At 43.3% G+C, this 27,757-nt stretch overlaps 1 protein-coding gene across 1 annotated transcript; it reads left to right on the plus strand.

Annotated features, from left to right (window-relative positions):
- Positions 1–1,467: 1,467 nt before the first annotated feature.
- On the plus strand, positions 1,468–24,690 carry plod1a (procollagen-lysine, 2-oxoglutarate 5-dioxygenase 1a; the record flags this gene model as incomplete). The annotated part of the gene is given in 20 exon segments (XM_079226325.1): positions 1,468–1,558; positions 2,840–2,931; positions 3,181–3,314; positions 7,946–8,109; positions 9,882–9,994; positions 10,707–10,770; positions 11,782–11,879; positions 12,554–12,655; positions 12,806–12,937; positions 14,232–14,353; positions 17,473–17,581; positions 17,719–17,721; positions 17,723–17,844; positions 18,785–18,926; positions 19,308–19,421; positions 20,189–20,254; positions 20,454–20,558; positions 20,820–20,966; positions 21,990–22,115; positions 23,354–24,690. Coding segments are annotated over 20 exon segments (2,202 nt in total). The 3' UTR covers positions 23,510–24,690.
- Between the last annotated feature and the right edge of the window lie 3,067 nt (positions 24,691–27,757).

Here is a 27,757-nt window from a genome sequence, read left to right on the forward strand (position 1 = left end):
ACAAAACTACATCAAAGCGACCGGAAATGTCGCAAACATCTCTTACTGTTGTATGTTTGTTGACGTTTGTGTGTATGTATTTATTTCAATTTAATTTAAATAATGTAATTAAATACTTTAATATTTGAACCGAAACATTATAATTCCTGTTTATTCATTTTATCCCTGATAGCTAGTTATATTGTCGTATTTACTATACAGCGCCTTTACTTCCACCAAGTAACAACTGTACCAATGTACATTTTAAATACATTTAGAATTTGTTGTGAACATTTAGCAGTCACATGAAAGTCATTGAATGATAAACAGTTCACTATAACAACCTGCGAATGAAAATAGACGACATATCCACATCCTCTTGTTTCAAAGTTTCAATTGTAATAAGATAACATTTCATCTTACATGGACTGTTTGTGAATTTCAACATCTTATAATGACTGGATGAAAACATGAATACACTGGGGTGGAAATACAGGCTACGTGCAAGTGCTCATGTCCACGGAACAGCTGGGTCATCGTCTCCGGTTTCTCTTCCCATTCCGGAAGTGGGCGTTGCGGATGGATACAAACACATGAGCCTACTGTCTTCTTTTTTTTCATTGAAAATAATTTGCACAAATACAATTTCATAAAATGACAGTAGCAAACGGCAAAATACATCAATTTGCAATTAATCCAACGGTCGGGGGGCAACCGCAGAGAGAGATAAAAGACAAATAAGAGAGGACACTAAAGCACGATTGTGTAATTCTAAACTTATATTACTTGCAACGCATGCCACTACAGTTCTCATGGCCTTTTTTTCTTTTTTGGAGAAGCCTTTCAGAGTTTTTATATATAATTCAAATTCTTTGTAAAAAAGAATTAGATTTTTTTGGGGGTTGTAAATTTACATTGTATATTTACATTTGTATTTAATACATGTAATATATGCCTTTTCCTCAAATTGTCTGTCCAGATGTAAATCAAAATATAACATGTTAAAATAAAATAATACAACATCTTTATACAAAACATTGCTAATAAATTTAGAGACATTTTTCATTACTTTTTGGAGAACTGACCAAAAAACATGCTTAGCAGGGTAACATGAGCCTACTGTCTACTGCGGAAAGAGAGAGATCATAGAGGGAGGGGGAGGGAGAGAGAGAGAGAGAGAGAGAGAGAAGGAGGGAGAGAGAGAGGGAGGGAGGAGGGAGAGAGAGAGAGAGAGCGAGAGGGGGAGAGAGAGAGGGAGGGAGGAGGGAGAGAGAGAGAGAGGGAGGAAGAGCGAGAGGGGGAGAGAGAGGGAGGGAGAGAGAGAGAGAGAGTCGTGGACGGAGAAGGAGAAGGAGAGAGGGGGAGAAAGGGGGAGAAAGGGGCAGAACCCTGGAGAAGTGTTCTCAGCTCCTCTTCCCGCACGGCTGTGAAAGTTCAGCTCGGTTCTCCTCCAGGACTCGTGCTACAGCTCAACTTTAACTTGTCAAAATGAGACTTTTACTCTTGCTGTTGTTTCCAGGGATTTTTGCCTGGTCACTTTTCCCTCTGACAAACGGTGAAGAGCAGCGAATCCCTGAAGGTGAGTCCGGAATGCTGCCGGTCCTACCCGCCGTAGTACCCGAGTGTAACGTGGCTATAACGGCGTGGGGGAAGTCCAACCCTCTCCTTGCTGGGTTTGGACTGACTCCTCCGCTCCTCTGCTGCCGGCTGAGGAAGCCTCTATCCGGACGCTACTCTGTGGCCGTGTCTGTCCGCAGTGCTACTTTGCAGCAGACTTCGCAGTAAAGACGCCTCATAGTTAAACAGACAGCGGCACTGCGTGTTATGTGTGAGCTGCAAGAACAGGCTGAGGACGTGGACACAGACAGGCTGACCTTTAGCTCACTGGAACGCTCATGTCCAGGTGATGGAGCATGAAGTCCGTTATGATGACCATTCAAGAACAAAAGACATATATGTACACATTACCTTGCACTGCTGAACCAATCCTGATTCCAGTAAATTAACGTCACTCTACGGTCTCATAAAGAATAGATTTTTGAAGAGTTTCCTGCAGGAAAAAGCACTACATTCAAGAACACCTGAAACCGAATCTTGTCTGGAGAAAACTGGTGACCTGTGTGTTCTAGTAGGAAGACGTCAGGACTAAATGAATGGGTTTGGAATTATGTTTCAGGGTTCCATTTACATTTGATTCAAATGATGTTCTTTACTTCAAACACATTTGTATTAAAGCAACAATGAACCATGTGCTGCAGACCAGGACCGCGTTGTGACTATATACAGTGAACCCACTCTCTTGGTTGGACTCAGATTTAGACTATAAAGCATAACTAATCCAAATCTGATATTGTAATTTTATCATGGATGGGAAAAATTAAGAAAATCACAAAATATATTTATAAACCTTACTATAACATAACAATGAAAATGTTATATTATCACTACAATGAATACTAAGAGAACTTTACCTTGTTATTATTGGCCCATTCGGGCCCCAGCAATGGGGCTCTATGATAACAGTGGTATGTAAAATAAATTAAAAGAATACATTTTGGTCTATTTAAGAGAGAGAGATCTTTTTCGGATAACTTCGGCATATCTGTCATCATCAAGGTTACATAACCATCTATAGCTGGTCACTTTGCGTTTGCTAATCTGGTTAGGCCTTATTGTAAATGTCTATGTGCACAATGTCAACAAATGTGAACCCTGCATCTTTATTTATTCTTGCATCCGTTATTAATGTATTCAAGTCAGCTGTGGCGGGTCCACTGGGTTGCTTCATGCTTAAGGAAAAAGGAAAAAAGAAGGCTGTGTATTATTTTTGTAGATTCCTCTGTAATGTGGTGTCTTCCAGAGAAACTTCTAGTTGTGACTGTTGCAACCGAAGAGACGGATGGCTTCAAGCGCTTCTTTCGCTCCGCTAAACATTTGAACTACACCGTAAAGGTAGGAACCTAAAGTTGCTTTCCTGCTGTCTATGGAAGCTCCTCTCTCTATTCTGTACAAACAAACTAATCCCTATTTTGGTTAGTCATAGTTTTCTCTTCAATGCTATCATTGTTTTTACATTGAACAGAAATAAGCCAGTGTTTATCAAAAATAAAGTGAAACTTATTTTAGTGGCATAAAAGGATAACTATCTTTACATTCCTATCTTCAAATGCAATACATGTATGTTTGTTTGTATGTTTTAAGGTTCTTGGTGAGAGTGAGAAATGGAAGTCAGGCGACTACATGTCAGCTCCAGGAGGAGGCCAGAAAGTACGACTCCTGAAAGCAGCTCTGGAGGCGATGAAGGGCGAGGACAAAATCATCCTTTTCATTGACAGGTAGAGTGTCAGATTAGCAAAAGTGATGGCCAGAGTAACACCCTCTGCCTTATGGAAACACATGCTCATTTCTAGGTTCACACTTTATTTTGGGTTTCTACTAGAACATGTTTACATTCTTAAATGTTCAAAAAAGCTTTATTTTTCTCTTTATACTGTCTGTCTGAATGTTCACCCTAAATCTGAAACACTCTATTTTAATTCAATTTCAATTCAATTCAGTTTATTTAAAACCAGCTTAGTGCTGTACCTTTAATACCAATCGACTGGTCTAGTCTCTGTATGAGATGTCATGGTCAATGGTGTCAAACGCTGCACTAAGGTCTAACAAGACCAGAACAGAGACAAGTCCTTTATCAGCACTAAGGTCTAACAAGACCAGAACAGAGACAAGTCCTTTATCAGCACTAAGGTCTAACAAGACCAGACCAGAGACAAGTCATTTATCAGCACTAAGGTCTAACAAGACCAGAACAGAGACAAGTCCTTTATCAGCACTAAGGTCTAACAAGACCAGACCAGAGACAAGTCCTTTATCAGCACTAAGGTCTAACAAGACCAGAGACAAGTCCTTTATCAGCACTAAGGTCTAACAAGACCAGACCAGAGACAAGTCCTTTATCAGCACTAAGGTCTAACAAGAACAGAGACAAGTCCTTTATCAGCACTAAGGTCTAACAAGAACAGAGACAAGTCCTTTATCAGCACTAAGGTCTAACAAGACCAGAACAGAGTCAAGTCCCCTATCTGATGCAACTAGAAGGTCATTAGTAATTGTCACTAGTGTCTATGTGCTGTGATGCTTTCTAAATCCTGACTGAAACTCCTCAAATAAACTATTGTTATGTAAAAAGTCACACAACTGATTTGCGACTACCTTCTCCAGTATCTTAGAGCGAAAGGGAAGGTTATGCCGTGTTCACACCGGACGCGACGCGAATTTGCGGCGCGACCAGTTTACATGTAAAGTCAATCCACAGACGCGCTGCGGCGCGAATTTGCGAATGTGCGGCGAGATAGACGCGTTGAGGCGGAGCGAACAGAACGTTTGACCTGGGGCGAACAAAGCGAAGGACGCGGCGCGAATTCGTGTGAGTTGAATTCTCCCAACTCTGGCGGAGAAATCGCGTGACGCAAAGTTGCGGCAGCCAATCAGCGTTGAGAATCAGCGTTGAGAATCAGCGTTGAGAAGCTGCGCCCGTCACCACCGCCGTCTCCCCGTTTCTGAATGAATCTGCTGCTGCTCCGCCTGAACCAGCGCTGACAGCGGCTTCATTCAGACGCTGTTGTGGGACTACGGGTAATATTATGAACCCAGACACCATGGAGTTTGATGTTCCGACATATGTGGAGTTTACACAAAAAGTATAAAGCAGAACTGGTGGTTATTTCCATGGTGGATGGCATAATCGATATCGTTTTACGGAGATACGCGAGACGCTGTTCCTGGAGGAGTCGGTGAAATTCACCGAGCTGTGTGCGGCTACGGATGATGTTATGAACCCAAATACGAGGGCGTTTCATGTTCCCACATGTTTGGGACTTCCACAACAAGTATAAAGCAGAACTAGTGGTTATTTATTCCATGGTCGATAGCGGAAATGAAAGCTTCGTCGCTTGTCTCTCACAGAGGCAAGCGACAGAGCTAAGCCACGCCCCTTTGGTCGCGCCGCAAATTCGCGTTTGGTGTGAACGCCCTCTTTCTACTCGCGCGAGTAAACTTCCGCGGTGGACGCGGCGCCGCAAATTCGCGTCGGAACAGGGTCCAGGAGACAGGTAGAAGATTTAGAAGTAGAAACCAATTCAATTCAATTCAGTTTAATAGCCCAACATCACAAATACAAGTTTGCCTCAGAGGGCTTTACAATCTGTACACATGACATCCCTGTCCCGGGACCTCACATCGGATCAGGAACAACTCCCCCAATTGAACCATTGAAGACAGTTGGTCGAGGTTGATGGTAAAAAATCCATCCAGACACATAGCAGGGCCCACAGCCTCCTCCATGGCCATCCCACCTGAGGATGGACCGGCAGTAGTCGAGGGCAGGAGATTACCGATCCTGCCTCTAATAGCCAGAATCTTACCATTGAAGAAGTTCATGAAGTCGTTACTACTGAGGTCTATAGGAATACACGCATCCACCGAGCTATGACTCTCAGCCAGCCTGGCCACAGTGCTAAAGAGAAACCTAGGGTTGTTCTTGTGTTTCTCTATTAGTGATGAGTAGTAGGCTCCTCTGGCATTACGGAGGGCCTTCCTATATGTTCTCAGACTATCCGCCAAACCAACCGGGACTCCTCCAGACCGTTGGAGCGCCATATGCCCTCAAGCTTCCTGATGCTTGCTTCAATATGCGGGTCTGAGGGTTGTACCATGGAGCGAGCCTCCTTTGCTTCATGATGCTCTTTCTTAGAGGGGCTATCGAGTCCAGTGTCACTCTTAATTTACTAATGCAGCTTCAAAAGACAGAGATCTAATATTTAGGAGTCCACATTTAATTCTCCTATTGTGCCCTGTTGCAATAGTGGTGTTGATCTTTATGAGGTTATTTTCTATAACTCTGTTACTTTTGATTTAATTAGCTTAAGTGGCCGTGGGTAAGACACAGTCTCTATAGAGTTTAAGGTAACTGCCTTAAAGGAAGTGCAGAGAAGGGTGTACGACTACAAGCTTCTGCTTCCTGGTCTGAACCCTGGGCTGTCACCAATCAACTTGGTTATATTTGCAGAAAGGAGATCTGCTCCAATCAAAGTGGGATGAATGCAAATATCAACGTCATTGCATTGCTCGGCAACAGCTTGGGTCCATGTTTACTTCCTGTTGCTGATGTCATCCACACACACACACACACACACACACACACACACACACACACACACACACACACACACACACACACACACACACACAGTTTTAAAACACAGAAATCCTGACAACTCTGGATTCCTCCATGGATTTATAGAGCACTTTTTACAATATGGGAACATTAAGAACGTTTTTTTTTTTCGGAGCACTTTCCAAATGATAGCAGATGGGTTTAGATTTTAAATTGTGAATTTTGTCAGTGTTTTTGTCAAAAATCATTTAAAAGAAATCCAATACTTTGGGAAATGTTCTTTCTTCCTGAGAGTGAGATGCTCTGGTGGACAGAGCTGGAGTCAGGACATGGTTAGCCTGGTCTAGCTTAGCATGAATAGTGGAAATAAGGGCTGGTCTGGCTCTGTCCAGAGTTAAAGAATACACTTACTATTAGCTCTAAAGATCACTGATTGTCATGCTGGAGGAGGGAATGTCTCTGGATTTATTGTGAGCACAGGTTTTTACACAAATTGTTGTTGTTGTTACATTTCTGTGTACAGATTAAACAAACGGATACAACACGGGAATCAGCAAGCTTTAAAGTTGTTGGTAGGTTAACAACTTTAACCTACCAATAGAAATGTTCTATTTCTATTCTAGAAATAGAAAATACTTTATAATCTACGTTTGCAGATGGCAGAATTCTTAAAAAGGGCACGTTAACACAATATATAACACCCAGACAATACACATTAAAACGCATAAACATTAAACACAATATATGCTAAAAAAAAAAAAAGTACCAGGTAATCGATGTGGTGACTAATTCAATTAATGTATGTTAACAGAGAGAAAACTCCTTTTTATAGATTGTTTTCTTCTCCGTACCTAATGGCCGTAGCTAAAAGTAGGGTTTCAAGGGATGCTGTGGTCGTCCTAACATTATGCCACTTAATGCTCTGCCATCGGGAAAGGACAGCGGGTGTTTGCAGCCTGTAATTGCACGACCCAGTTTGACTACTTTGGAAAGCTTTGACTTGCTTTTGACACGTAGGTGCTGCTTACTTTGAGCAGCAGGAAGAGCCTGCTGTGCTTCTGTGTCGATGCCGAGCTGTTGCAGCCGCAGGCTAGATGTCTCCCCTGCTTTCAGTATTTATGCTAAGCTAGGCTAACTATGTCCAGACTGAAATTGAGATCGATCTTCTCAATAGAGGTGTAAATAGTAAATTCCTTTGCTAATATAAATCAATTCCGTCAGTTCACTTCAAAGATGTATTGTCAATACATACTTATACATAGTTATGCCAGAAGCCCCTAAGTACACGCATCAGCCCTCTTATCACAGCTCATGATGCCGCGCTACACTGAAGACAGTCAGAAGCCGTTCTGACTGTCTTCAGTGTAGCTGTAAGGTTCAAACTCTTCAGCGCAATCAAGGCTTTTTAAAGTGTGTTTGTATACAAGTTAAATAGCTCAGCAGCCTCCTATTTGCAACAGTTATCAGGTAATGGTTGTTGTTGTAGATTGTTCATAGTTTTTCTGTCTTTCAATAAAGTAGCAGCTCAGTTACTGGTGAGGAGCTCCTCTACTAAAAGCTCCTGCAGTATATCGTACAGTGTAACTATATCTGTAATTCAGCCTTAAAATAACTGTAATACTAATAGTACATGGGAGCTGCTGTAAAAAGGCCCAAACATACAAACCCACTGATGTGCTTCTTACAACATCTTATAAAGGCAACCCCTCATTGGTTTGAACTCTGCCGCTGGCTTCACACTGCTGAGCCACGCGGTTCAAATGTTCTTTTCTCACTCCCCGTTTCACACAGCTATGATGTGGTTTTCGCCTCGGGCCCCAAAGAGCTGCTCAAGAAGTTCCAGCAGGCCAGACACAAGGTGGTGTTCTCCTCCGAGAGCCTGATCTGGCCCGACAGACACCTGGAGGACAAACACCCCCACGTCGCCGAGGGCAACAGGTTCCTTGGCTCAGGAGGTGAGTCCCCCGCTGGGGAAGGCCACACGGCTCCGACATGTGATGAAATGCATGTTTCCCACCATGTCACTTTTTGAATTAGTCCTATCAGGATGTGCTAACTGACACATCAAGTCAACTTTATTCATGCAGCCAAATGTTACAAATCTGCCTCAAGCGGCTTTACAGTCAGTACAGCATCGACACCCTCTGTCCTCTGACCCTCGACGTAGTATGGGATGTGTACTGTAACGCTCTATAAATCAAATATCTGCTTTGATGTTTTTGTTGGCTCAGATTAAAAATACAGCTAGTCTAGTAGTAGCCTTGGCCAGGAAGAGGTGGTCATCAGGTGGTGTTTTGTCGTGTGTCTCTCAGACAGCAGCAGGTGAACAGGTTGTAGCTGGGTGGGTTTAGTCTTTGAATGTCCTTGAGCTCTTCTCCTCCTCTCACCAACATCCCTGATGACCAGTAGATGTAGCAGTGATGCTCTGGCTGGTTTTGATCCCTGCTGTAGAGCCTCCTGTCCTGGACGGGAACATCCCATGTCAGGTTTCAGTCAGGATGCTCTCTGTTGCTCCTCGGTCAAGAGGAAATGAGATGTCCCAAGGCCTTGTCTCCCAGTGCAAGAGTTTCACACTTTGCCGTTGTGCGGCGGTGTTTAGCGGCCCACTTTCTTTCAAATCTGGACCACTTCTTGGTGTCGCTCATTTTGAGCCACTGGGTTTGTTCCGTTGTAGGTCGGGTAAGGTTTCCTGGGTGGCATTGGTAGCTTTGTAAAGGTTCACGTGTAAATGTTCACAAGCAGTCGTATGAACCCCAAATGAGTTATAATACTTGTATTCATTTATATTGATTATTTCAGAATTTTGTTTTGAGTAAAATGTATATTCCCAGAAATGACACAAAGAGGTGTCTTTTATTGAAATCCGACGTTGTAAAGTGTACTTATTAACGATCTAGTGAAACGTTACTCCCGCCGCGCGGAAGTGACGGGTTTATGTAATTACATAAACTTAACGGTCAGTTTATTTTTTTCTGAGCCGATAGAATTCATCTCACAAGGCTTCAGCAATTTATATGAAGTTAATCAACGTTGTGGTTCAGGAGATCCTTTAGGAAACGTCACTCGACTTATTCTTCTCTGTTCTTGTCCGATAATGGGCTTGGTAATTCAGCAACACGGAATAAAAAGAGAATATTCTTTGTTTACAAGAAAACACGTAAAGCTGCTAATAATTCTCCAACAGAGCTATCAGAGTCACATTCAGTCCACAAATATGAGCAGTCAGATGAAAAAAACATTCCACGTCAGCCTTCTAGTTTTTATTTCAAGTTTGAGATATCTAGAATTTCATTCCAGATATTGATGAAAGCACCGATGATGTTAAAATGAAACGACAGCAAGTACCTAACATGTTTAGCTAGTTCATGGCTAAAATGTAGGTAGCTCTCTCTTGTATTTTCACATCTTGCTCATGTAGACTACATATGACATAAGTTACTTAACATGAACACCCTCCTCACACACATATATGGACATCTCATAACACTCTGATGTGACTGTAGACTTTTAGTCCAGGAAGTAGCACGGCTCCTTCTTTTCATAGCAGAGAAACAGCAGGTTAGCAGTCAGGCCATACAGACTGACCTGGCAGTAGCTGTTCAGGCCTTTGCAACCAGTGGAGTAACTGTGTCTGAATGAACACCATACGACAGCGTTCATATGCATGGATATGGAAATGAAAATAGGTTTCTCCTCCCATCTTTTCCCTTTCCGTCCGTGTCCTCAGGTTTCATTGGCTACCTTCCCAACATCAAAGAAATGGTTTCTGACTGGACAGGAGAAGACAAGGACAGTGACCAGCTGTTCTTCACCAAGATTTACATTGATCCAGTTAAAAGGGTTTGTTTCACGTCAGCGTTTATTTTGTGGATCTGTATTTTCATTTATTCCATGCCAAAGTCACATTGAGTGCAATACATACTAAACCTACTGCTAATAACAACAATAATAGCTTTCTTTTCAGTTTCTGTGATACTTTATTATGCAACAGCTTTTATTTGAGACTTGACAGGCATTTGTTAGGTTTGTTATGTTCCCTAATTATTTCATCATATTTTAGTCAGAAGCCTCCTTTCTAATCTGCTCCTGTTCTCATTTGCTGTTGATGCAAACTCAACACTTCCTCCATGTTTATCTGATTTGATGAGTTTAATACAAGGTACATTTCCAAAGCACAAATTCACAAATATGCTCAGATAGTTCCACGTGGCAATTTTCTTTGTGCGCTGTTAATGAGTCTCATTAACAGCGCCGAGCCGGGTCCTGTTAGTCTTTTAATCTGAAACATCTGCAGGAAGTGTTGTGTTTAATGATGGTAATCTAACAGTCAACAAAAGGAACCGCTGACTAGAAGGGACTGGAATGAATTAGTGATTGAGAGCAGTGAGTGTAAGAGTATGCATGACTCTGTAGTACTGATCATATTAGGGCTGATACTGCTTACACGTCTTATTGGATTGAGCCACAAAACCTGCAGCTATATTTCAGATCACCTTTTCAATACTAGCTTTAATTTGCGAATTTGTGAAAACAATGTGTGTTTATGTTTCAGAAATCCACAAACATCACTCTGGACAGCAAATGCAGATTGTTCCAGAACCTTCACGGCGCCCTCGGTGAGTTCTGCTGTGGTGACGGTGGCTTAAAGTACCAGTGTGTAGGATTTGATTTGTTGGTAGAAATGGAATTAAATATGTATAACTATGTTGTCATTAGTGTATTTGGATACTATTTTGGATAGAACTGGATAAAATCAAAATGTTCTGGAATCATTTAACCTTCTATTTAGTAAAGAATCAATTATTTTGATTGCATTACAGATGTTTTTTTAGTGAACATCTTAAATAAGGAAATCATATATCATATATCATCGAGGGCGAGACCCTCTCCCTGGTGTGGCTGTTGTTGATCGGTGTCCTGTTGGCAACCAGAGGGGAACTTCCTCTTCCTCCTCTGCTTTCCCTCTGTCTGCTGAATCATCTGGAGAATGTAGAGCACTGATGCTACAGGTTGCAGAGCTGAGGGGTTAACAGTTGCAGTGTGTTCGTCAGGCTGCACGTTTAGACATGCGCTGAACTCTCAGCAGTATATTTTTGAGGCAGAGGAAGGAATTTGTTAGTTCAGTGAGAGACGGATGTGACAACAAGTCTGGCAGCTTGAATGAACTCCCTGAGGACCGTTTGCTCCCATAAATCCTCCCTCCTATTACCTCGTCTCTGTGTGTAAGAGACCAAACAAGATCCATCTGACACAAACAGAAATATCTATGACTCAAAATGAAAAGTGTGTTAAATATTGAGCAAGTTTGTCAAAGATAATTTTGTGGTACATTTGACCAAATACACAATCATAAACACATGAATCATGAATCCTAATAACATATTCCTGATTGACAGAACTTGGAACAACACACTACTGTGTAATAACACCGCATCATGTAATAACTGGCAACATGCAATCCGTTTTGAGAATCCGTTGTATAGAGTCTCTCCCTGGAAACCACTGAGTGTGGTACCGAGTGAGAACCAAGCATGGATGTAGACTTTCTCTCGTATTGAGATCCCTGCAGGGCTACTTCTCAACTGATAGAAACATGTAAACCTTTCTGCTAATAACCATGTGCCCAGACGAGGTGGTGCTGAAGTTTGAGGACGGACGAGTACGAGCCAGAAATGTGCTGTATGATACGCTGCCTGTCGTCCTCCATGGGAACGGACCAACCAAGGTACTGACCAATCACAGCTCTCTGACCGCTCCCATGCAACACACAGCCGCCTGATGAAGCTGACCATCAGGTCTGTTCACACCGAAACGACTTTGTTCTCTCCTCGTGTGTCTTGATTGAAACTTGAAAATACATTCTCAACACATCATCACCCAGCAATGAGCAGCTGAATGAGACTCAGAGAAGAAAGAATGATGAACTCACAGCGTGTCAATGTATAAGATGTGTTGTCTTCATTACTGGTGTCATATGATAGCGTTGACTTCATACTAAGCATGAGGAAAACGCCTCTTGTCTATGCATGTTCCAGCCTGCCTGGTCATTATTTTATGGGCTATATACAAAGAACTTCTCCGTCTACATAGAAGTTCTTTATATATAGCCCATGAAATAATTGAATTCAAAACTTTGAACCACAACCCACTTTATCTTTCTAGTCTTTAGGACACTAACACTGTCCGCTATGTGATGTAGCGGTCCATCACACAGTAGTCCCGCCCACCCAGAGGGTCAGAGGCCAAAGGAGCAAGTCTGGTCCATCTTTTAATCTTCTTGCCAATAATAATAAAAAATCCTGTTTGCTAGTTAGGCTCCTTGTACATGTTGTTAAGACCAAAGGGATGTATATTTGATTGAGATTTGATAACCTACGAGAACACATATTTGTTTTCCAGCTCCAGATCAACTACCTAGGTAACTACATCCCCAACACGTGGACGTTTGAGACGGGATGCACAGTGTGTCACGAGGACCTCCACCCACTCACAGCTCTTAAGGTCATTATGGTGATCACATCTCCTCTCTGTGCAAGATTTACTTACTTCACTTAATCAATATCATTTGATCTGTTCAGGCGTTTGATGCTAAATAGAAGTAATAAGACCTTTTTTCTAGAGCTCATATGATGCCTGTGTTTTTCCCAACAGGAGAGTGACTACCCACTGGTGGTCATCGGCATCTTCATCCAGCAGCCCACCCCGTTTGTGGCCGTGTTCTTTGAACGCCTCCTGAAGCTCCAGTATCCTAAGAACCGACTCAAACTCTTCATCTACAACCAGGTAACAGGAGAACATATAATACATCAAGTTTAAAATGAGGATGTGTAACCAGTTCCTGTTAGTTTTCTGTGTACTGCATCAAAATCAGCATGTTAAGACAAATTATTGACATATTGTTACTATATGTTAGCTGGTCATCAGTCCACTGTTCCCGACCCCCATGCGACATTGAGGGGTCGCTATCATTGTCAGCCCAACAATGTCCAGCGCCTTCAGCATCTCATCCACCACTGGCGCCTTGCCACCAAGGAGCTTTTTGACTACCTTAGCGACCTCTGCCAGGGATATGGGTGCAACCACCCCAAAGTCTTCAGGCGCTGCTCCCTCTCCAGGGGACATGTTGGCCGGGTTCAGGAGTTCCTCAAAGTGCTCTTTCCACCACCCGACGATGGGTCAGCAGTTCCCCTCCCCCGCTGAGAACAGCCTGGGGTAGGCCCTGCTTTCCCTTCCTGAGCTGTCGGATGGTTTGCCAGAACCTCCTTGAGGCCAACCGAAAGTCCTTCTCCATGGCCTCCCCGAACTCCTCCCATGCCCGAGGTTTAGCATCCGCGACCATCGCAGCTGCAGCCCTTCTGGCCTGCCGGTACCCGTCAGCTGCTTCAGGAGACCCCTGGGCCAGCCAGGCCCGAAAGGCCTCCTTCTTCAGTTTGACGGCTTCCCTCACCCCCGGTGTCCACCACCGGGTTCTCGGATTGCCGCCACGACACCGATGACCTTCCGACCACAGCTCCTAGCGGCCACAATAGAGGTTTTGAACATGGTCCACTCGGATTCCATGTCCCCAGCCTCCCTCGGGGTGTGTGAGAAGTTCTTCCGGAGGTGGGAGTTGAAGACCTCCCGGACAGGATCCTCTGCCAGACGTTCCCAGTTCACCCTCACCACACGTTTGCTTGCCAGGTCTTTCTAGCCAACTCAGGTTTCTCTATCATTGGCCACGTGAGCGTTGAAGTCTCCCAGGAGAACTATGGAGTCCTTTCCAGGACCCTCCCACCGACTGCAACCAGGCCGGATACTCTGAACTGCTGTTCGGTGCATAAGCACAAACAACAGTCAGAGCCTTACTGTTCCCTGTTGGATGCCTCCATTATGCTACATTAAACATGAAACATTCAAGAGGTTGTCACCAAAATAAAAGACTCTTGCTATGATACCCTTGAAAAGAGTTGACTGTCATGTATAGAAATAAGTTCTGGTTGTACAAACATGTCCCATAAAAACATAAATGCTTATTCTGTAGTAACTCAGGCGCCTGCTCATGCTTCCCTCTCTCTGTGCATTTGTCCTCTCCCTCCAGGAAGCTCATCACGAGGGTCAGATCAGCTCTTTTCTGAAGGATCATGGAAGCCTTTATCAGGGAGTCAAGCTGGTCGGCCCTGAAGAGGAGATGGACCAAGCTGCCTCCCGCAACCTGGGCTGGTGAGTCCCACGAGACCATGTGACACTTCTAGAGGTCTAGCATGTTTCTGATGCGGTCTCCTTTGAGTGTGCTTTAATGTTTCACTTTTTGACCCAGGTCATGTGACAACAAACTAATCATGTTCAATAATCAGAAAAGACTCCTTTTAACACACTGTGGTTATTTGACAAAAACAAGTTGTGTGTGTTACTTTGATATGCACAAGCCCTGCAGAAGCCTTTCTGTCCTTCACAAGAAGCTGTCAGCAATCCTCTTGTGAAAGTTCCCCTCAGTGACAAAGCTGTTGTCACTTGGTTTGGAGGCGGAGCTTCTCTGTGCAGAATGAGTTTGAGAGGGAGCGCTTCATATGCTCACCTTTTAGTCTCAGTGTAACACCTGGATGCAGCAGCAGCCAAGCACAGACCAATATGCAGTGTTGGGGTAGTTACTCAGAAAAAGTAACTAGTTACAAGTTACTAGTTAGTTCTGAAAATTGTAACTAGATTACTTTACTAGTTACTGCATTTGAAAAGTAACTACACTACAAGTTACTTTACTTTCCATTTTTTTAAGCAAATGTCCAAATTAACCGTAAAGATACCTGGACAAACATCATGGCCCTTTCATCACTTTATTTTCAATGTTCAATAAAGGGCATCTCTTAGCCTTTCCACAGAGTGTATTGTAATTGTAAACATGTAAAACTAAATGGCATATAAAACTCAGCCACTAACTTGAAGGAACATTAACCCTGTTCACACTGTCTGACCAAAGAAATATGCCTCACTTTAAAATCCACAAACAACAGGATCCAAGATGCTGTGTATGGTGGGGACATTCAGGTCAAACAGCAGAACACATTGAAAACAGGCTTTTGGAAACATGAGACCCCACTAAACCAAATGTTTAAGAACAAAACCAGCTTGTTATAGGAATCATTGTAGTGGTTTAAGAAAGATAGAAACATAAATGGTACTTTTGGTGATGGACGCTGCAGCTGAGCGGACTGATCGCTGGAGTTTCATACTAGAGTGAAGACGATCACAGATTAAACTCAAGTTTCATATTAAATCTGTTAAATTATTCACCATCTGGTTCAAATATGTTCATTGTAGGTCTGAACCACAAAAGGACCACAAACTACTGTCTTCTAAGATTGTATCTGTTGTTTCCCTCAATAACTTGTATTATGTATGTCATTAAAATCAGAGAGCTGGAGAGAGGAAACACTTTTTACAACACGTAATGAAGGGAAACTATATTTATATTAAGGGTTATTTTATAATGATGTCACAATCAGACTCATTCCGCCAGTAGAAATGGATCCTGCGCGTATAAGCAGGACACATCACAGTATATAAATACTCAATGCAGATTATTAAACGGTAACAGACGACAGAGAAAACATCTCCACTCTGACATCATGATAACTGTGTCTTTATTAATGTGAGTAGTAGTTTAACACCATTAAATCAACTATTTTAAGTGCATTTCTATTGGAATGTTCGCTAAAAACTCTCCGGACAAAACTCCGCCAGCTGTTAAAGCGACTGACAGCTGATCACATGTGATCAGATGTGATCAGATGTGATCAGATGTGATCAGATGTGATTCGCTTCATCAGAAACCTACGTCGCTTCACGTGACGCTTCAGAGGAAAGGACGTCTCATGTCTATTAAAACATATTTCCTCGCGTCTTCTCTTGGTTGAGGGAAGCGGGGATGCGGGTAGAGACTTGGGACGTACCTGTGATAGGCTGTTCATCAGGAAGTGTCGTGTGACTCGCGCGCCGCTAAAAGAGAACTTTTCGGACTGGTACAAATGTCTTGAGTAACGTAGGAACGCGCGTTACTGAGGTCTAGTAAAGTAGTGTAGTTACAATATGTTGAGTGTAATGCGTTACTTTACTTCGTTACCTATAATAGTAACATCGTTACTGTAATCCGTTACTTTACTTCGTTACCTATAAAAGTAATTACGTTACTGTAATCCGTTACTTTGTAACTCGTTACCCCAACACTGCCAATATGCAACTTACTCACGTGGGATGTGGAAACACTCGTATTATTATATTACATTTTATTACACATTTATAGATTCTGAATATTTAAATGGGGAGAAGGAGCAGATGTCATTTTAATGAAGTGTTTTTCACAAAACATGTCTGGACGAGATCTTTAAAGTCAGACCTCCCTTTTTGTATAAGGAAATGGAAATGAGAATGCGGATATTGGCGATGGGCATATGTCTGTAATTTCCAAACACACATTTGTAGGAGACGTTCCCATGGTGTGACTGACAGCTGGTGTCACATTGTTTATATTCTCTATAAGTGGATCTGAAGGCAACAGAACAGCATTTTGGTCCCAGAAGCGTCCGAGTGCTTTCATGTTAGAGGGGCTTTGATTGCCTGCAGATAGCTTTTTATTAATCTCTATGAACAGAAATATGCATATACGATCTGGTCTCTCAACTCTTGGCCCAGATATCTGCTGGCTACACCAGAACCCCAGAAATATATTCCGTTGAGCCTGGAGGCTTATCTGTTTAAGAGCTGAAGGGTTCTGAGATTGTATTGTTTGTACTGCAAACGTTTATACAGGAAATAGCTATCACCATTTGTATTCTTATCTTTTCAGGCTCCTGGAATTAAAGGGGATTTAACAAATCCCTCCATGCTCTCCACACACACTGGAGAACAATTACATATACATTTAACACGAATAAGTAAACAAATGAAAACAAACACTGCAAACTGTGATTTCTTTGTAACAACATGTTTAAATTTCAGTTGGACTGTATGAAACTAGCAGGAGCTTTTGACTGTGGGGGAAATCAACCTTTTTCATTTCCTTTAGAGAAACAAACGTGATGAAACAATAAATGCTGAAATGTCTTTCAGCATTTATTGAACAGATACTAGGAATAAATCAAATGAATATATAGAGCTCTTTCACCACAGATGGTTCAGAGGTCTACGCATAAGAAAAGGTTTAACAGAGTTAAAGCCCCTCCGTGGTCTATCACATAGTCTGTGGTCCACTGATCAGTGGAACACATGTGTACACATGTAACACGTGTGATGTCCAGAGTCCTACCTGCTCTTCAGCCTCATGCACTGTCTTCCGTCTCTTCCAGTGATATGTGCCGGAAGGACAAGGACTGTGACTATTTCTTCATCCTGGACATTGAAGTGGTCCTGGAGAACGAGAACACACTTAAGATTCTCATTGAACAAAACCTGCAAGTATATTTAACAATATTGAATCATTACCATGAATGTAGCTGATGTCTGAGGACTGCTGTGGTCATTTCTATTACACTCATGTATTAGCATTTTACTAAGATGAAGACATAAAGTAACACCCTCTGATTGTTCATCAGTCCTATCGTGGCACCGATGATAACGCGCGTGGGTCGGCTGTGGAGCAACTTCTGGGGCGCCCTCAGTGCAGACGGCTACTACGCCCGGTCTGAGGACTACGTGGACATCGTTCAAGGACGCCGCGTGTAAGTCAACTTTAAGATCTCCGTTTTGTGACAAACACTTTCATTGCCGGGCAAGACTGAAGAGCCAGACTGCAGCAGTAAAGGGAACTTTATAGAGCTCTGCAGATATGCACCCAATCAAATCAATCAGAAGAAAAGCATTACCAACGTCTGCACCTGCACCTCGTCTTGGTACTTGTGGTACTCGTGGTACTCTTGGTACTCGTGGTACTCTTGGTACTCGTGGTACTCGTGGTACTCTTGGTACTCGTGGTACTCGTGGTACTCGTGGTACTCTTGGTACTCGTGGTAAGGCAAGGCAAGTTTATTTGTATAGCACATTTCAACAACAAGGCGATTCAAAGTGCTTCACATAAAGCCATTAAAAGCATCAACACATAATTCAGATTTGGTCCTCTTGGTCCTCTTGGTTCTCTTGGTACTCTTGGTCCTCTTGGTACTCTTGGTACTCTTGGTCCTCTTGGTTCTCTTGGTCCTCTTGGTCCTCTTGGTCCTCTTGGTACTCTTGGTCCTCTTGGTCCTCTTGGTACTCTTGGTCCTCTTGGTTCTCTTGGTACTCTTGGTCCTCTTGGTCCTCTTGGTCCTCTTGGTACTCTTGGTCCTCTTGGTCCTCTTGGTACTCTTGGTCCTCTTGGTCCTCTTGGTACTCTTGGTACTCTTGGTTCTCTTGGTCCTCTTGGTACTCTTGGTACTCTTGGTCCTCTTGGTCCTCTTGGTACTCTTGGTCCTCTTGGTCCTCTTGGTACTCTTGGTACTCTTGGTTCTCTTGGTTCTCTTGGTTCTCTTGGTCCTCTTGGTCCTCTTGGTACTCTTGGTCCTCTTGGTCCTCTTGGTCCTCTTGGTACTCTTGGTACTCTTTTCACTGGGCATCAGTGAGAGATACGTTCTAATGAGGCTGGTTTTCTTAACTGTTCCTGAGGTCGGCTCTGTCTTGTTTTAGGGGTGTGTGGAACGTCCCATACGTGTCCAGCGTGTATCTGGTGAAGGCCGGCCTCCTTCGATCAGAGCTCTCGGACTACAAGCTGTTTACCTCAGACCTCCTGGACCCCGACATGGCTTACTGCCACCACGTCCGCAGCAAGGTGGGTCAGAGAAACAGTATGAGTACAGTTCTGCTGATTGTTGTCATCTATTTGCTCTTAGACCTTTCTTTCAATCATTTTATTTTAAGTTTTTACAAGTTACACATTACCTCACATTACTAGAAAACAAAAAACAACAACAAATAAATAAAATATATATAAAAAATACATAACAGAATAACATCCAACTATACATACAATCAGACAAGGACATAAAAACACGGACATGAATCATCATCCTCCATATTGAACCTATTTTAACAATTGTATGTTCTCATTCTTACCACTAGCTCTTAGATCTAATAAAAAAAGCAATGTTTATAACTGAAAATGTCAAATAGTTGATAAAAAAAAAAGACCTGGTGTGACTCTTTCCTGCAGGAAGTCTTCATGTATGTGACCAACATGCAGACCTTCGGTCGCATCCTGTCAACAGAGAACTATCAGACGAGCCATCTTCATAATGATCTGTGGCAGATCTTTGAGAACCCAGTGGTGAGCCTGAGACCTGCTGACATTACAGAGGCATTAGTAGTGTGAGGGTCTGTATGCGATGCAGGAGGAGTGCCCCCTTGTGGTGGTTGTTGGTTATTGCAATGGCAGGAAATATGCTTTAGAAAAGTAGGGCTGGGGAATTTTGATAAAGAACTTTCATCAAAGTCTAAGATTACTACACTGAAGTAAAATAAGGGCTACAAATATGTCTACCCACAATGCCCCTCTCCAGCACTGAATCAGCCAATAGCAGACGTATGCTTCAATATACTGTTGAATGCACACATAGAAGCTTGAGTCAAATGTTTCTCCTACAGTTATGTTGACAATATCTACTGAAGTCCTGAGAGGCAAGTAAAAAAATAATTCTGGTGATCAAATTCTAATTCTGATCTAAATAGATTTTTTCTCCTGGTTCTGTTTAAATGTTTGTGGATTTCTGAAAATTAATCAATTTAAGTATTTCTCCTTCAAAAGCTTTTTGTAGTAATTTCAAACTCACTGACAATCTTGTCAATAAATAATCAGTTGGATGTTTTCATGCTGTGTGATGTCTTAGCATTTATGCATGTTTATGCATGTTTATGCATGTTTATGCATGGCTCTTATGCTTAATTATACTTACTTGCATACGAGCCCTAGAACATCATTTCAGCAACAGTTGTACTTGTAGTAGTGGCAGTACCACCAGCAGGAGGCTGAACACTAGTGTGTGTGTGTGTGTGTGTGTGTGTGTGTGTGTGTGTGTGTGTGTGTGTGTCCTACAGGACTGGCAGAAGCGCTACATCCATGAGAACTACACTCTTATCATGAAAGATAAGCTGATTGAAACTGTGAGTTGCACAAGTTGACATGAACATAAACATTAAACTAGTATGTACAAATATAAACATAGTAGTATACTAGTATACAGCGTATACAGTAGTATACTGTATACGCTGTCTATTCTGTGCGTGTACGTCGAGAGCAGTCTGTGCAGTGTGTACGTGTTACTGTGTGATATTATGGTCTGGATATGTCCTCTGTCCCCAGCCGTGTCCTGATGTCTACTGGTTCCCAATTTTCTCTGATGTTGCTTGTGACCACATTGTTGAAGAAATGGAACATTTTGGGAAGTGGTCCGGAGGAGGCTCTATGGTATGTTGTTCTATGTCTTTGTTTGAGTGAATCTAAAGACTCTAGATGAATATTTCTCATCGTCAGTAATAACAATAAAAAATAGAGGAAATATGGACTGTTATATTATACTATATGAGACTGTTCATCCACAATCACACCTCATCATTGCTTCCTTGTTAGTCTAGTATCGGTGGTCGCCGTTGGCCTGATCTGCCATCGGCTGTAATTTGCAAAAATGATCTCAAGTCTTGTTGATGTTTCTCTTCTTTGGTTTGTCAGGACACCAGAATCCAAGGAGGCTATGAGAACGTCCCCACCATCGATATCCACATGAACCAGATCAACTTTGAAAAGGAGTGGCAGAAGTTCCTCCTGGAGTATATAGCACCGATAACAGAGAAGATGTACCCTGGTTACTACACCAAGGTAAGAGAGGGACACAACAACAACGACATGCAGCATTAAGAAGAAATGATGACGCTAACATGTCACTCCTTACTTAGTCTGCAGCTTTGTTGAAGAGTTAATGTAGTTATTGTACTGCATTTCCCAGAGTGCACCTGCCAGTCCAGTAGTGTAGCAAAGTGAGAGGAGATGTTTCTGAGTGAGTCAACGTGAACAACAGTGTGTGTGATGTAATGAAGGATCATGTTATCAGTCCAGCAGTGTTTGGGATACAGTGAAGCCCTTTGGTGGAAGATGTGTCAGACCGTGACGGATTAGTTGGTTTGAGTCTGAAACCAATGCAATCTAGATATATATCAAATATCCTCAGACTTCTTTAAGAATAGAAACGTTACCAACGTTAACCAGACTTGTATGACGTGCTACATCACTTGTAGACAGAGTGACATGTAGTCATTGAACATGACTCTTGGCTTTGTGGAGCTGGAAACCTTTATAAATGATCACATGATTGACAGAAACAGAATCACTGGCACATTTGATAATTGAGTCTTCATTCAACATTTGTGGGACAAAAGGAGCAGCTTAAGATGTCCACACACAATGAATGAAACACATCCCTGAATACCCTGACGACCATGGGAAGCGACCCCTCGGTGGCAGCCGCTCCCTGGTTCCTTTAACATGTCTTCTCTCTTCAGTGCGCCACTCCCTTGAACTTCGTGGTGAGGTACAAGCCTGACGAGCAGCCCCTGCTTGTCCCTCACCATGACGCCTCCACATTCACTATTAACGTAGCTCTCAACAGCAAAGACGTTGACTACCAGGTAAATGGGGAGGAGCTGGCAGGTAACGGAGGCTACGGGATAGGATGATGATCTCCACTTCTCTCTCTGCTTCTCCATCTCTGGAAGTGAATGCTGGACCGGGAACCTGAGCGGATGCTTGTCTATGTTGAGCAGGAGCTGCGAGGGTCATGTGTTCTCGCTCCGCCTGTGGCCAGATGAATGCTTGCATGACTCCTTTCTGTCTGTGTGTTTGCAGGCTCTGTTTGAATTGGCCTTTGTAGTTAGATATAAACCAGATGAGCAGCCGTTTTTGAGACCGCACCATGACGCCTCCACATTCACTATAAACATTGCACTCAATCAAGTGGGCCGCGATTACCAGGTGAGTGTGTTGAGGGGCTGGTAGACAACAGCAAGCTCATGGTGACTGCATCCTGAAAGCACCGCTAGTGAGCACCACATGGTCCTTTTTAATCTCATATGTTCATATTAGGCAGCACCTGGCAAATGTAGCACCTGAAAAGGTCATGTCAAGGTCAGGTTATGTCAGTTGGTACAAACGACAAAACAATTTGAGCCGTTCCTTCATTTCTCAGGGTAATCCCATTGACATTTTGAATAATGATTAAATAAAGGGTAAATTATATAGGCCCCAGTATGAACCCTTGTGGGACACCATTCTGTATATTTAAAAAGCTAGAATATAAAGCATCAACTTGGACACCACTCAAATAGTTTTAAACCATCAAACATGTTTTCAGACATTGCTTCATAAGCAGGTCTGGGAACAATGCAGCACAGTATTCAGTGGCATTTATCATGTCTTTTATAATAGTTGTATTTGAATATCGAAATGGGACGGTTATGAATCATGAGCGTGTCCCAGTGAAATCACAGTGAATGCTCATAATCCGAATACTAGTTTTACTCATGAAGGAGCTTGAGGACACTCATGGAGTGGAGAGACAGGCCAGTGGAGAGTAGCAGCCGGCTGGACGAGGCATGCTGCTGACATCTAATCACAGCATTACAAATGGAATGCCATCATATTTCTGGCATGAACATCTTCGTCCCTGATGTTTCAAACTTTCCATTTGTCATTTCTATATTTGTGAGTCTTCTTTGCATGAAGCTGAAGCAGGAGCCTTGTTCATCTGTTTGCATCCATGTCGTTTTCCAACATCTTCAACGTACTGGAAACAGCTAGTCAGCCATGAGTCCATGTGTTACTGCTTTCTGCTCCATGGATGTACAGCTTTATCCTTCATGTAGATGATGTGTTATGTTGTGTGTAAGTCCTACAAGGCCTTTTAAAGCATGAACCAAGCATTTATGAAGTACAATATATATGATATTTAACCGTAGATCATCATTTTAACAACAGCAGCGGTGGTTTAGCTGTGACGGTCAGATGACTGTTTGGGGCTATTTGGAGGTATATGTGTTTAATACGTGTCCATATAGGTTTTTACCTGCTTTTTATTTTAAAAAGCAGGTTCTGTGGTAGAATTTAACTTTTGTGTCCTGTGTCTAGTTTGACTAGAGCTCCGTGTATTGTTTGGATGTTGCATTGTAAGAGGTGGTAGTGTGGTGGTGATGTGTGTGGTGCTGTGGCTGCAGGGAGGCGGCTGCCGGTTCCTCCGCTATGACTGCTCCGTTGATGCTCCTCGTAAAGGCTGGACCCTTTTACACCCGGGCCGCCTCACCCACTACCACGAAGGCCTGCCCACCACCGCCGGGGTGCGGTACATCGCGGTGTCCTTTGTGGATCCGTGATCTCCCAGAGACACACACACACACACACACACACACACACACACACACACACACAGCGGCTCTGTTTTCTGTCTGGAGCGCTGACCCTTGCTCTTTTTTTCACAAGTTCATTTGATTGTTTCTGTCTTATTTAAAGAATTGTATACAACCTATTAGCAGTAGAAGATCAGACCACTATGATAATAGTGCGCCACTTCCTCACAATACCCACGGACATGACAGGACCGGGATGATTACAGGCATCTTCTTTGAGCTGTGGACTTAGAGAAGTCTCTGGAACTCTAGTCCGCTGCTCCGGGCTGCATTCACTTTATTTTACAATTTTATTTTATTTGTTAAAGCCCTCTGATCTAATCTGAAGGCCTCAAAGAGAGACTTCCTCAGTCCACACCGAGCCGCTGAGGATCAGGAGCACAGTGGATCCCGTCGGGACTTCAGCTGGACCAGTTTAGCTTCCATTTCCTAGAAATGTTTTTGAAAATGATTTGGTCAAAATGTACTTCAATTAGTTACACTAACTGCCTTTTTCTGTATCCTAAGCAATTCTTTTCTAACTCTTCCATGAACTGAGACACTCCAAAGCCTGTTACGCCTCTTATTTACTTGGTCTACATTTTTATAAAGACACCCTGATTTTGGGTGGATTTGGATAGAAGGACTTTCATGTTTCATGTTGGAATCAGAGCTCTGGTGTTGGGAACGTGAAACATTACGACCTTCACTGCTTTGAACCCCAATAAAGCCGTGAACTGTGATTAATCTGTAGTCACGTCATGTGACCTTGTGTTTTCATCTGAAATAAACAATAGCACATGAATGTTCTGTTAGCTGGCTATAGATACAGGATGAGAATCAATAGAGTTTTAATGACTGGTTTAAAAGTCAAAAGAAGTATGAAAAGCATTTAAAGAGATAGAGCCCTTTCCTTTAATGAACACGGGCAGCAGTTACTTAACCCTTCATATTGTTATTATTCAGCAGTGTTGGTGGACCCGCTGCATAGCACACAATGTTATGTTAAAATACTCAACAGATGTTTACTTCATCCCAATTACAAGCAATATAAACAGCATATATAGTTAATATTTGCCCTCTACCTTTGCTAGTTCACATGTATGAACGAATGTGCTACTCGGTTTTTTATTTTATTTATAAATGTAATAAAAAAAGAAAATAATTCTAATCAAGATATGAGTGATGCTCCATTCCTGTGTAGTACTCATGAGTACCACATTCCTGCTTTTCTTTGGCACATAGGATACACAAACCAAACTTGGAAGAGTTGACCGGCCTGGACTGTGTAAGTGCGGGAATGTGAGAGCAGGTGTGGGGCTTGAATTGATCAACAATGTTGCAACAGTACTTCTGCCCTTTGGAAGGAGTGTATAAAAGACAGTAACAAACTTCATTGCTGACGTTAATGAAAACACTGTTTTAATACTCCTTTCCATCCTCATCCGCCTCATCTCCCACACTATATCAGCTCCAACTTCCTCCTAATCCTCCTCCAGAGAGGGTACCTCCATGCCCTCACCCAGTGGACAAAGGCACGCTTAGCGTACATCAGATCAAGCTTGTGGTCAAGTGGAGCTCAGGCCTCTGTAAAGCAGTGGTGTTGCCACCTACGAAGCTGAGGAAAACCAGGAAGCCCTGAAGGCTTCACTGGTCCGACTGAGGGAAGAGGGAGAGACTGTGATTACGTACAAGTTTAAGAAGATATGGTCATATCTCTATAATGGTATAGCATAGCAGATAATTAAATATATCAATACAATATTGGCCTCACCTGTATATCCATCTAAACAAACGGAGACAGCAGATGTCATATATTACAACATTGTGACCTAGTAATCAGACATATTATGCACATGTATTTAATAAATCAGTTAATTAAGACAAATAGCTGATCTACAAAATATGATAAAGACAGAATAATCACCTCATCTTGAGAATATGTTTAATATAAAATAGGGTTGCACCTATTTATCGGCCAGATATCGGTATCAGTTGATAATCGCCTTGACGACTTCTATCGGTCAATCTGCAAATCAGATAATGAAAGTGGTCGATGTACACATCAGGAACCGTTTATTTGCCAGGAATGTTTACACAAACCAGGAATTTTTCTAGGCGGAAGACATTAGACATGAGACATTAGACGAGACAAACAACAATCAACAATCAACGACAACAACAGTGCAATGGTATTTAATTAAGTATAAGATAAAGTGCTCAGACAAACAGATAACGTTAATGTAAGTGTATGTTAAAGTGACGTGTGTGTTTAAGTTAAAGTGTATGTTAAAGTGACATGTGTGTTTAAGTTAAAGTGTATGTTAAAGTGACATGTGTGTTTAAGTTAAAGTGTATGTTAAAGTGACATGTGTGTTTAAGTTAAAGTGTATGTTAAAGTGACATGTGTGTTTAAGTTAAAGTGTATGTTAAAGTGACATGTGTGTTTAAGTTAAAAAGTGTATGTTTCGTGCATTGGGTGTTTAAATACGAAGTGTGCAGGGGAGTGACCGGTAAGAAGAAAGAAAAGAAAGACAAAATAGTCCTGGGGGTGACATAATCAGTCAGCGGGGGACCCGGGCTCTGTTGATGAGCCCGACTGCCGACGGGAAGAAACTGTTAAGTGTGGCGTGAGGTCTTAGTCCTGATGGACCTCAGCCTCCTGCCAGAGGGGAGGCACTCAAACAGTTTGTGTCCAGGGTGAGAGGGGTCAGCTGTGATCTTCCTTCAGAGTCCTGGAAGGACACATGTTGTGTTGCATCAATTTAGGACCCGCAAACGATCATCGTGGTTATTTGTGGTAGGTCTCAGTAATGAGAGAAGAAACCACTGACAATTATTGATGCATTCATGTGTTCATTACTTAGTCTATAATGTTGCAGCTGATAAAGGGGGAGATAATGTTAGCCTCACCTCAACCACACAATCTAATTAGTCATTCTATTTATTATGTTTCCATTCAATTAAGAACATTTGAATACAATGTACTCCTCCAATGAATCGCCACCTTAACGTGGTGGAGGAGTTTGAGTGGCTCAGTGATCCTGGGAGCCATGTTGTCCGGGGCGTCAGCCCCTGGTAGGGTCTCCCAAGGCAAACAGGTCTCGGGGGAGAGCCCAGACTAAGAGCGGTTCAAAAAAACCCTGATGAATAGCAGCCCACGGTCTAAAGCTACCTCGTCCGGACAAGGGAAACCGGGGCACCCTCCCGGAGCCAGACCCACGAGGGGAGCTCGTCGGCGAGCGTCTGGTGGCCGGGCTTTCGCCCATGGGGCCCGGTCGGACTCAGCCCGAAAAAAGATCATGGACCAGCAACCCTGTGGACTCACCACCCGCGGGGGGAAGCATCGGGGTCGGGTGCCCTAGCAGACCGGGCGGCGGGCCAGGCAGGAGACCTGGGCGAGCCGATCGCCGGCAGCATAGACTAGCTCTAGGGACGTGGAACGTCACCTCGCTAGCGGGGAAAGAGCCGGAGCTGGTGCAGGAGGTGGAGCGGTACCAGCTAGATTTAGTTGGGCTCACCTCCACGCACAGCATGGGCTCTGGAACCAAGCTCCTGGAGAAGGGTTGGACTTTGTCCTTTTCTGGAGTTGCCCAGGGTGAGAGGCGCCGGGCGGGAGTGGGGATACTCACGAGCCCCCGGCTGAGCGCCGCTATGTTGGAGTTTTCCCCGAAGAACGAGAGGGTCGCCTCCCTGCGCCTACGGGTTGCAGGGAGTAAAGCTCTGACTGTTGTTTGTGCTTATGCACTTTGTAGTCGTATCATCTGATCTGCGGCGTATGTCTTGGACACTCGGGTGAAGAGAGGAGCAGAGCTGTCAACTGATCACCACCTGGTGGTGAGTTGGATCAGATGGCGGGGGAGTCGGCTGGAAAGACCTGGCAAGCCCAAATGTGTAGTGAGGGTGAACTGGGAACGTCTGGCGGAGTACTGTCCGGGAGGTCTTCAACTCCCACCTGCGGAAGAACTCCTCACAAATCCCGAGGGAGGCTGGGGACATGGAACCCGAGTGGACCATGTTCAAAGCCTCTATTGTGGACGCGGCTGCTCGGAGCTGTGGCCGGAAGGTCATCGGTGCCTGTCGTGGCGGCAACCCGAGAACCCGGTGGTGGACACCGGGGGTGAGGGAAGCCGTCAAACTGAAGAAGGAGGCCTTTCGGGCCTGGCTGGCCCAGGGGTCTCCTGAAGCAGCTGACGGGTACCGGCAGGCCAGAAGGGCTGCAGCTGCGATGGTCGC

Source organism: Taurulus bubalis (assembly GCF_910589615.1).
Source record: "Taurulus bubalis genome assembly, chromosome: 11".
Taxonomy (NCBI): Eukaryota; Metazoa; Chordata; class Actinopteri; order Perciformes; family Cottidae; genus Taurulus; species Taurulus bubalis.